Source organism: Gouania willdenowi, chromosome 4, assembly GCF_900634775.1.
Source record: "Gouania willdenowi chromosome 4, fGouWil2.1, whole genome shotgun sequence".
In the NCBI taxonomy this organism is placed as follows: Eukaryota; Metazoa; Chordata; class Actinopteri; order Blenniiformes; family Gobiesocidae; genus Gouania; species Gouania willdenowi.
In genome coordinates this window covers 31,670,253-31,682,273 of record NC_041047.1, presented here as the reverse complement: position 1 = coordinate 31,682,273, position 12,021 = coordinate 31,670,253, and the positions used below count along the sequence as shown (strand labels likewise).

General features: G+C 36.5%; 1 protein-coding gene across 1 annotated transcript; it reads left to right on the top strand.

Moving 5' to 3' along the window:
* Window positions 1–1,381: 1,381 nt before the first annotated feature.
* nit2 (nitrilase family, member 2) lies at window positions 1,382–11,743 on the top strand. Its single transcript, XM_028443978.1, has 10 exons — window positions 1,382–1,491; window positions 1,591–1,709; window positions 1,781–1,901; window positions 6,478–6,566; window positions 6,656–6,749; window positions 6,825–6,899; window positions 6,976–7,054; window positions 9,079–9,177; window positions 11,167–11,222; window positions 11,404–11,743. Exons 1-10 carry the CDS (start codon window positions 1,470–1,472, stop codon window positions 11,493–11,495), a joined length of 846 nt encoding a protein of 281 aa, XP_028299779.1. The 5' UTR covers window positions 1,382–1,469; the 3' UTR covers window positions 11,496–11,743.
* Window positions 11,744–12,021: the final 278 nt, after the last annotated feature.

The following is a 12,021-nucleotide window of genomic DNA, read 5'->3' as shown; positions in this document are numbered from 1 at the left end:
GTACTTACTACTTTGAGCAGATTAGGAATATTTTGTAAGTTATGACAATTGTTGGCAAATATTTTAGGTAAAAATTGGACCTGCTCTCCACTTTAAAAATGGGTTTGGAGCTGAAAACACACTGCAGTTGAAGAGCTGTAGGTCAAAAACAGTTGAAGATAGAAAAAAGTTAAAGATTACAGGATAAAGACAACAGACAGCTGAATATCATAAATGTTGAATGGTTGAAATCCGCTGAAGTTCAAAGTTGAAGCCATTAAACCTTAAAACGCTCAAACTCTCAATCAAAATGAATGGGGACATTTTTAACAAAAACGTCTATTTAAAAAAATTGATAAAAATCACAAAAGTACAAGCACCACTGTGCTGAATTATTATCTTTTTTTTTTTTTTTTTTACACATTTTCATATCGTAATTGGTCAAATGACGAAGGAATTGAAATGCACCAAAATTCTGTGATGGTAGAAAGATGCCTCCTGCATCCTCACTAATAATTGTGAAAAACATTTACAGAGCACAACTTTAAAAGTGTCACCACTTTTCTATGCAAGCACTTAAAATATTGACATGAAATGCTGTAATCATTTATACTGTATTTATAAAAAAATTGGGACGCTATGTGATAAGATATCTTGATATTAAAATGTGTATCGTCAACAGTGGTAGCTCAACATACCACCATATTGTTTTGTTTTTAATTTTCTATATTCCTATTGTGTTGAAAAGATCATGTCCAGAGGTAAAGGCTAATGAAAGCACGGTTATTTTTCCACTTGCAATTTTTGGGTGTCTTCTTCCTTGCCAAAAAATATTGTATATCATTATCACGAGCCCATCGTATTGCGAGCTCAGTGCATCGACCCACCACTTAGATCCGTACTATGGTTAGCTATCAGGATTTTATTTGCACATTTTTAAATCCAGGTGGCTTTGTTTATTCTGTTTTTACTACTTGTATATATATTAATAAAGCTATACACTAAAAAAAACAACTTTTTTTTCAAATGAAAATCTCATAAAAAATGTATTTAATTAAATCTAAATTTCATTTGATTAAATTAATTACATTTAAATTACATTTTGACTAAATTTAAACTTAAATCCAGTTTTAAAATCATCCATAGATACCATAATCATCCATGGATGAAAATCATGTTGAAAAAAATCCATAGCTGCGTTAAATATGCGTAAAGTAAGTATCGATATACTTTAATTTATTCTTGAAATACATTTATTGAGCGTAAACGGAGCTTTAACGCAGAAACTTAAACTCTGATCCACTTAGAAACAGTATGTGGCGGTAATGCACGTTTTAGTTTGCCAACTGCCACAAAATAAGAAGCGTTAACCACGGGCTTTTATTTTGAAGTCCAAGCAGTCCGCCGGGTGTGACGTCTTGTAGTGTAGTACTGAGCGACTTGTCTGGCAGCTGTTCGCATGTCTGCGATATTCCGATATATCTATATCTATGGTATCAAGAGTCATGAACAGTAAGTCAAACTTTTGTAGTTTGTGTGTGTAAACGAGGAAAGCGCTGCCTGTTTCCGGTGACATGCACAGAACTGCCTCTGTGTGTGTGTGTGTTGTAGAGTTCCGTCTGGCTGTGGTCCAGCTGCAGGTGAGCAGCATCAAAGCGGAGAACCTGAGCAGAGCCCGGTGCAGAGTGAAGGAGGCGGCGGAGCGCGGCAGTCACGTGGTGCTGTTACCGGTGAGCAGCACCTCAGGCTGTTTATCACTAAACAATGACATCATCACTCAGCAGCTGTGCTGTTCTAACAGGAATGCTTCAACTCTCCATATGGAACTAGTTTCTTCTCCAAATATGCGGAGAAGATCCCTGGAGAGTCCAGTGTGGTGCTGTCAGAGGCTGCCAGAGAACACAAAGTCTATGTAGTAGGAGGTTTGTGACCGACAATAACTCTCATCATTTTCTTCAAAATAAAAATACTGCACTATTTTCTTCAATCTTAATTGTCAAAATAATCCCTTGATAAACTGTGCAAAACAATGCTATTTATTTAAAAAATAAATCATAAATGAAATAAATAAAGAAATAGTACAAATGAAGAAGAAGCCTATTCATTTAAATTCTGGCTCTAAAGTAAACTATGCAAAACTGAATAATAGTTCCTTTTCTTTTTAAAAGTGCAACTGAAAATGTATTTTGTGCCTTAACAATTGGACTTTAAAACAAATTCCATAACAAATAAATACGCAAACTATGGCTTTGATTCTCTCTCTCTTGTTTCTCCCTTTCCTCTCTGAGCTCCTCTTATCTTCACGTGTTCTTTCTTTTTCAACTCTTTCATTTTGTCTTAGGGAAGCCAAAATGCTTCCACACTTCAGATTTAAAACACGGTGGTGCATCCGGAGTTTCAAATTCTAAAAAGATAGCGCCCTTTGCTGTAAAACAAAAAAAAAAAAATATATATATATATATTTTTAATGTACTGCGATTCAATTTCAGAGTATCAATGTGAACCATGACACTTTTGAATCGATTTTTAACTGCCTCACGATTAATCTTTACATCACATTTATTTAGATCACACATTACTTCACCAAAAGCTCAGAAATTTGTACTATACTGGTAATGAAATTGTTCTAACTTTGTCTAAAACTTAAGGCCCGGGGGCCAAATACGGCCCTTTAGAGCATCAAATTCATCCTGCTCGAGACAGTAAAAAATGCTAGAAAAAACATGAAACATTTTGTAATTTACCAACTAATTCAGTTGTAGATATCTCAGCCCCTCAAAACACAAAAAATAAATTAAAATCTACAATATATGCGCAGACCTCATTTTCCCAGTTCTTACATCACATGACAGTAGTCATATTTAATCTCAACTTGATGAAATGACTCAACATTTGTCCTAAATCTGGCAAATGTTTCTCAAATTATTACATTAAATTTAAGTGAAGATCCTGCAGTGACTGATATACTCACATACTTTATCATTTATACGGTGAAGTACAAACCATTGAATATTAATGTTGCTGTTTTGCCCACAAAAAAAAAAAAAAAAAAATTATGGCCCATTTAAGATCAAACTCCTTTGTATTTGTTCCTGAACTAAAGTGAGTTCGACACCCCTGGTTCAGTGTTTTCTGTTACAAGTGTTGGGACATTAAATAAGTATGTACCAGTTTAGTAAACCATTAACGCACAGTTATCCATCTATGGACTTTCTGACAAACAAACCTTAACCTCTCGTTGCCAAAAAGAAAAACCAAACAGCAATGTTTTTTTTATGATTTCATTGACAAAATAACACAGTACACAAAGAATATAGTGTCTAAAACTTAAGTAACACATTAAAATGAATGCAGATATTGGAACATAACAAATCTAAAGCCCAAGACACCAAATACTAGAAGCACTAAAATACAGTTTATTTTGTGGTAGAACATGGTTTTCATTTTCTTATAGTTATTTCTTCAAAAGGCAAACAAACAATAGGTGATTCACCTATTAAATAGACTTATTATATACATATATTACACATGAGCTGTCCAAATATCAGTGCCTGTATTCACAAAGCTTCTCAGAGTCCTGAGAGCTCCAAACTTAGTCTAAAAATTCCGAGCATGGAACTCTGAGGTGAGGAGGTGTGGTTGACCCCTGTGCTGGGTATGACGCAGTCTTCTAAAAGCTTACCAAATTATGCATTTGAACCTGTATTTAGTTTACTTGAAAACTAAAAAACACTTTTTGTTGCTTGATGTATGAAATGCAATAAAATGACAATTGACTTTAGAATTACATGAACTTGTATACCTGCTGTATCAAATCTATACACAATTTTCAACAAGGTTTTACTAAAACAGAGATTATGAAATATAAACGAATCAACCCAGTAACTTTTTCTTTTGATGTTTTATTGTTTTTGTTTTTTTTTACCATAATCTTTTTAAAATTGGAAAGCCACCTGTGCATCTTTCCATATAAACGATAATCTTGTAGAGCTGCTGGAGGTTTCTGCTGAACTAATTACTGCCCCATGGTGGATTATCCTTGTATTGCATGTATATAATAGTATACATCAGGTTTTTCAAGAAAAGAAAAAAAAATCACACTGATTATATAGAGTTCCAAAACTCATGTATCGAATATGATACGTTTGGTGTTATATAGGTGGACGCAGACACAGCTGTCAGTGATTACTGTGATTGCTGGAGCTTTTTTAAAAAACGAAGTAAAAGTATTAAGAGGGAATCTGGGTCCTGGGATCATGGCACAAGGGAAGAGGAAGACTTTGGAGAGCATTTCAGACAAATTAATTTGTCGTTCCCTTTCCATGTGCGCACAAGCGACTAGTGTTACATGTTGCAGCGGCGATTGCAGCACACAAGCAAAGTTCTTCTCAATCAGGTGAATGATGGAGTCTACCTTTAAGGCTATAGCTGATGACATCTCTTACTTTGATATTAATAATAAACCCAGTCTCACAGCAAAATGTGTAATGGCAACGTTTGTCCACAAGCAATATTGTAAACATTTTATGCTGGAGATAGGCACCAGCATACCCCCGCGACCCTGAAAAAAGGTACAAGCTGGTCAAAAAATGGATTCATGGATGGTGTTTACCTATTTTTATTTGTTTCTCTATTTTTATTCATTTTTACTACTAGTGTAGTGCCCGTAGGAAGTCTGTATTCATACATGCATGGGCCGACTATCTATATATACAGTCTGCTCATGCATGTATGAATATATACTAGGGATGCACCGAATATTCAGTAACCGAATATATTCAGCAAAATATTGCAAAAAAAGCCACATTCGGCCTTTGATGGAGTGAGTTAAAAGCAAGGGAAGAGGCGTGTGACGCAATCAAACAAAGTGCAGTGATTTTGAGTCAGTGCGCGTTGCTGGAGAAGTGCAGCAGCTTCTCAACACACAGCACACAAACAGCCAAACTCTCCTTTTCGCTCTCCATCACCACGTAAAAGTAGGAAGCATCCAATTCCACAACCGAGTCCGTTGTTAGCATCGTTTCCTCCTCAGTTCACAAGTGATGTCAGGTCTCGCTGCATAGGTTAGTGTAGCATTAGCACAGAGTGCTAACAGCTGATATGTGTGTAAACAATGGGTCCGTGGCTCCAAACAGTGACTCCAACACATTCGGCAGCAGAAAAAGTAGTGCAGTTTGTATTTACATATATGGTATTAAAGTATAATATATATTCTATATTAAACCACAGTGTTTGTTTAAGCTGTTAAATAGTTGGAGAGGGAGGAGCTCACATTCTAGGAGGCGTGTTAGGTGACATCACCTGCCAACGTGGGCAAAATCCAACTCGCTCGTTTAAAGCTGACCCTCTGAATGAGGCTAAAGGAATGTACAGTATATCACTGTATCAAAACCATTATCAAGTGTTTTTTTCATCATACCTCCCCTTTAATGTACTCTACTTTTTTTTGGAAATGCATGTTTTGTTTTATTTGAAGGGCTAATATAAATGAAAACTTTGTTGTGCTTTTTTTGACAAGCAAAGGCTACTGGAATATTTAAAAATTGTCAGAATATTCTATAAACATTGACTTTTTTAAAACACGTAAAAAAAAAAATTTCTAGGCTATTTATGCACTATAAAAAAAAAAATAGTGAAAAACTTAACAACCTGCTCTGCATCCTCACTAATGATAGTAAAAAGTAAATAATTCAGGGTTTTAAGAAGTAAACACGTAATTCGACATCACTTCTGGTGGGGAAAAAAAAAAAAAACACCACTTCCGCTACGTTTCAACAGCATAAAGCATAATTGATGTATCGCAAAACAAACAAACTACGGATCCTATACATAAATCAAGGGGATACTATGAAAGTTAAGGTTACATTTCTCACTAGAAAAGTGGTCAAAACAAAGCTAAAACCACAAGCTCTCTTAATATAAAACACTGGGCTGACAGGTGGTCATGTGACCAGACGTGTCCCCATACAAAATACTGCTCAAATGTCGTGTAGGAACACATTCAAATGGGAAAAAATATAAATAAAAATATTGATAATAATGAAAAAAACAAAGCAAGAAAATAATTACAACATCCACTCTGTTCGTAAACGGATATTAATCTGCTTTTGGTTTGATGTTTTTTGGCGTCCGTAAGTTGTCATAGCAACCACAGAAAAATGCTTTGTTTACGTAAACTGATTTCATAGCATGAAAGTTAATGGTAGGTTTAAATTACAGGCCTCTCATCATTTTAAATGGGAGAACTTGCACAATTGGTGGCTGACTAAATACTTTTTTGCCCCACTGTATGTTGTCAATGGATATATTTTCCAATACATATATTTTGAAAAAAAAAAAACTTTTGGCCTTAGGATGCTTTGTGAATACAGGCACAGTAGTTTTAAAACAGGTCGTACTTGCATTAGGGAGGAGAAAGTGTAGACTAAAAGGAAATAGAGTCAATAGAGTCAAGAGCTTATAAAGATAATGAGCTCTTGACTGTGACGTGTTGAACAGGATCCATCCCTGAGGAGGAGGATGGAAAGCTGTATAACACCTGCGCTGTGTTCGGCCCTGATGGAGAGATGATCCTCAAACACAGGAAGGTTGGTGTACACTACCTTCACTAGGATTAACTGAAGATAAAAGGAAACTGCATCTCTGCCTTTGATCTTTTTGTGTTTTGTCCCATAAGATTCACCTTTTTGACATCAACGTCCCAGGAAAAATCCGCTTCCAGGAGTCTGAGACCCTGAGCCCTGGCAGAAGTTTGTCCATGTTCGACACCCGTCAGTAAAAGTTTCTCTTGTTTAGTTTATCTCACTCTGAGTGGATGCAGCTCTCACCTGTTGTGCTTCCTGTAGCTTTCTGCAAAGTGGGTGTGGGGATTTGCTACGACATTAGGTTTGCGGAGCTGGCGCAGCTCTACAGCAGGAAAGGTACAGGATGTTTGGACAGCATCGACATTGCTGCTGTCTAATAACTAGTTGTAACTAATATTCATTTTACTCCAAGACTGTCAGCTCCTGCTTTACCCTGGAGCCTTCAACATGACCACTGGTCCTGCCCACTGGGAGATCTTGCAGAGGGCGAGGTCAGTGCACTTTAACTAGTCTTTACACTTGACTTCATGACCATAACAGATGATATGGATTTAGAATGATTTTATTTTTTCTCCAATAATATTTTTTGTAATTATTATAGAGGTATTTACTGAAAAAGTCATGTTCTGAAAATTTCATAATCCCCCCACCCTCTCACCCCTTATGCCCCACATATCAACAGAAAGGGTACAATCAATAAACAAAAAATAAATAGATACATAGATAATACACATACAAAGGCATTTATATATGCATTAAAATTAAATAAATAATACAAAAAATGCAACAAAAATACACACGTAATCAAAAATTCATCAAATAATTTCAATCCACCTCATCAAAAGTTCCCAGATTTTAGGTTGTACATTATTTTCACTAGTGTAATGAGCGATGACGGCTCATTCAAACACATATTATAGTAGGAAGGTTCAACATGAAGGCTATGGTTTTTTTTTTTTCCATAGCCAACATATTTTTAATATTTATTTCACTTCACATTTTGCTGATTTTTTTTCTTTTTTTAAATTATGTTTTGAAAAGCATCCACAATAAACAGTCAACACAACAAAATGTATATATGTACATCCACATCAACTACACATTGAAAGTGCAGACAGCTCATGCAACGTCCCATACAACTGTTCACTCGCTTTTCCTTTATTTTTTTGTTTTGAACCTAGATAAATATAAACATGTATATAGAAATGGATACATACAACACAAACATTCTGGCAAAAAATATCACTCAGGCCAGACAGCAAGCAATCAAACTAAAAAACAAACCATAACAAACACAACATTCTGGGATTTTCAGATGCACTAAATGTATCTGATTCAAACACTTAAGGTCAAGTAAAATTTCCATTTCAGTCCTATAACTGAGGAATGGGCCCCATATCTCCTTAAACAGGTCCTCCCTCCTTGTCATTCTATAAATGACCCACTCGTAGCTTGCCATTGTGCCGTAATATTATTCTGCATCCTGTTACCAGCGCGAGACGACACCACAGTCTATGACGTTTAGATAAAACACCGTCTGGTAAAATACCAAGTATACAGATGGAGGGTTCTTTAACCAGATGTAACCTGAATATCTCATTTAAGCTACAGATGATCAAATCCCGCCTCTTTTTAGAGTTTTCACAATCATACAGCATATGCACTAGGGTCCCCACCCCTTATCAAAGCTATTTTAACATATCTAACACCAACCTTGGATTCAAAGCAAACACGCAGAACTATTTACTTTCCCAATTGTATTCTTAAGTTTCCCAAAACTCATTTTAATGGAAACTTCACCAAAACATATGAACAAGAGACATTTTCTCTGTTTTTCATCAAGAGCATAGATTTTGTTTAGACACTGTGGTATTTAATATGATTTTTTTTTTTTAATGAAAAACAACATACTGTATCTGGATGATACATTTTATTCTCAAATGTGGAAGGCCTCTAGAAAATCCTCTCAAAGACAACATGTGTGTTTTTATATTAGTTAAGTATTTATTTATTCATTTTATTTTATTTATTCAGTTTATTTCCGACATGGTTACATTCATTACATTTTTTGTTTACTTTTTTTTTTTTTTTTTTTTTTGTACATGCCGAGAAAGGAGACGAGAGAAGCAGTTTGCTTATCTGGGTCCCGTCCCCTGTTTTACCATCGCAAATTTACATGGGTTTACATGTCTCTCTGGTCAAACATTCTTGAGTTGTTCTGAACAGTCCTTTTTTGTGTATTCTCATCTGTAGTCAGTGTTGTCTTTTTTTTTTTTAATTCCTCCTCCTCTCTATCGTTGTTCGTGTTGGCCTTGTTCCCTGCCAGACGTTGTTGGCATTCCTCCAGTTCAAGAATAGTTCCTCTTTCGAAGGTGTTTGGAAGGTTTTTCCCTTTTCATCCACTCGGGAATGTCTCTTTTGGACACACAAGTTTGCAGCTTGTTTTGTATGTCCTAATGATATCATTTTAAGCATTTTAATGTGGTCTGACCCGTATCGTCCTGCATTTCTCCAGGGCAGTGGATAACCAGGTGTACGTGGCCACAGCATCACCTGCCAGAGATGAGACGGCGTCGTACGTGGCTTGGGGTCACAGCACTGTTGTCAACCCGTGGTTCGTAAACAACAGCATTCAGAGAACAAACTAATACACGTGTGAACATAGAAACTGATCCAAACTGTAACAATCGTCTAAAGTTTTTGAGGTACTTTTTCGAGAAAGCAGGAGTGCTGAACCTTTGTTTGAAAGAACATAATATATTTTTTTTTTTTTACAAACTCTTTATATTTTAACTTTTAGGAACATACATGTACACAAGTACAGCTTGATGGTATGATGATGCATTCTGAATGTTAGCATTGCACTCATAGTACCCAGATACAAAAACTATTAAATATAATAAAAACATGTATGTATGTATATATATATATATATATATATATATATACTCATAAACATACATGCACACATAAAAGGCATGAATAAGAGAAAAGAATGAAAAGTGGGAGGAGTGAATAGTACGTTGTTTAATACCTTTCTTTTATGGGCTAATTATTATTAAAGTAGTCTATAAAAAGGTTCCCAGATTGAATAGAAAATGTTTACCTTTACTCTCAATAGAAATAAACATTTCTCCACTTGTATTAGTTTCAACACTTCCTTCAGTAATACCAGGTGTGCTCGTCACGTAACATCCATCCATCCAGCTTCTTCCGCTCTATCCGTTGCCGGGTCGTGGGGGCAGCATCCCTAGTAGGGAGGCCCAGACTTCTTTCTCCCCAGCCACGTCATCCAGCTCTTCTGGGGGTATCCCGAGATTTTCCCAGGCCAGCCGAGAGACATAGTTTCTCCAGAGTGTCCTGGGTCTTCCCCGGGGTCTCCTCCCTCCAGTGTCCAATAAGAAGACATGGTCATCAACATCCCCCTCCAGATTGGTTGTCATTATAACTTACAGCCTTTTCTTAAATGTCCTAAATCTAACAACTTTGATGTATACATAAAGGCTGGGATACACAGTGATTTATTTATTTTTTTTTTTCTTTCAATCGTTGCACTCAGCTCCAGCTCAAACTGTGCGACTCAGGTTCAGAGCTCGAATGTGTGCAGCTCATGATTCATGTTCTCATACTGTAAGACCGACACTCTAACACGATCTGACTGCTCACACTGTACGTTCAAATACGACACGTCGGGGTCTTGTTTCCGGAAATGCAACTTACAAATTAGAAGAAGAAGAACTCTGAAGCGTCGCCATTAAAATAGACGAAGAAGAAAAACCCTAACGAGGAGTGACTGGATTTCAAACATGTTTGATTTCCTTACGACCATACGATTGTTGATCGGGAGTTGGTCGTCAGGTTTTCATCGCATCTCGTGACCCCATGTACAGTATACTACACGATGCACAGCACGCGATCTAGCAGAGACTCACACGATTCCTATAAATAGACGCACAAGTCAAAAATCGGCTCAAAATGGACCAAAAATCGTAGTGTATGACTGCCTTAATGAAATATCACATCAGAATGTAAAATTACTAACTATCTTAAACGGTTTCTAAGAAAAGCTGTCTCCTTTGAAGATACCTCCAACAGAGTAAAGAAAAACGGAACAAGGGCAATAACTCTGGAAAAAATAATTACGCACTTCTCATTTTGGAACTCCATCAAGGTATTGATGCCCTGAAGTCACACACCAAATTTGGTTTTCCTATCTTAAGCAATTTCTGAGAAAAACTGTCCCCTTTAACTTGGACAGACCTCAAACCTATATTCCACACTTTGTGGCAAGGGTTAATAATGACAGGGCAACTCCAAAACATGTGGGCTAATGTAGCGGGTTTCTGACCACAGCTGGAAACATCTTTGATAATTTTGCCTTTGACAAATGTAAATGATACAATACTTTGTAAAGAACATCATTCTGCCCTGTTGCTTCTACCTCCTTTATAAAGCAGCCTGAATACAATGACTGGATGAAGAGATCTGATGTATTTAAAGATGTCATTAAAACTGATTCAGGTGGAGAAATGCTAATCATGTGATTGTTGGATATTCAAACAGTGGATGTGGTGATCATATGAGGTATGTTCTCATGTTAAAGGGGAGAGGTCGTCTCCAAAGCCGGACCAGAGGAAACCATCATTTATGCTGACATCGGTGAGGGACGAGCAGTTTTGTCTCTAACCATTAGACCAGTGAATTTACAAGACTGAAGTTACTTTCCAATGATGTAAAATAATAGCATCATGTAGCATCATGTCTTGATTTAATGTGATTATACTGACCCTCTCTGTGATGTAGTCGCTGCTACTGCTAAGTGTCCACACTGTGTTTCCAGACCTGCAGTATTTGGCTGATGTACGACAACAGATCCCCATCACCACCCAGCGCCGGGACGATATCTACACAGTGACGTGTGCACAGGAATGATTCAGCCCAGAAGCACAGCTAATCACACTTCAGATAATTCTGTGTTTTTAAGCAGATAATGTACAGAATTGTGTTTTGTGTGCTAGTTACAGCCTGGTGATGAGGAGCAATGCTTTGATTATGACATCACTCCATGATTGGCTGGAAATCCAGTGATTTGAATGCTTTTTAACTGAAATCTGTTTCAGATCGACTTGTCTCCCGTTTGTGTGTGTAATATACACGCATTAATTAAATTAATAAATGATTTCGTCATTGTTTGATTTGGTCTCAGCTGAAAACAAACATTGGAGGTGTGGTTTGGTTTAAATGTTGGCGGTCTCTCCCACTGCAGTGGTTGAAGAATTGCTTTAAACTCTTTTTATAAAATGTTTTATTGAATGCTTGAACAAATATCAGAGATGCTTGCTTCTTATCTAGTGTGAAGGATTTGTGTTCTTTATTTTACTCTCAAATCTAGATCTGTAGCCTGGTCAGCGTTTTTTTAAATTTATTATTAATGTACAGTATATTTTATATATAAATA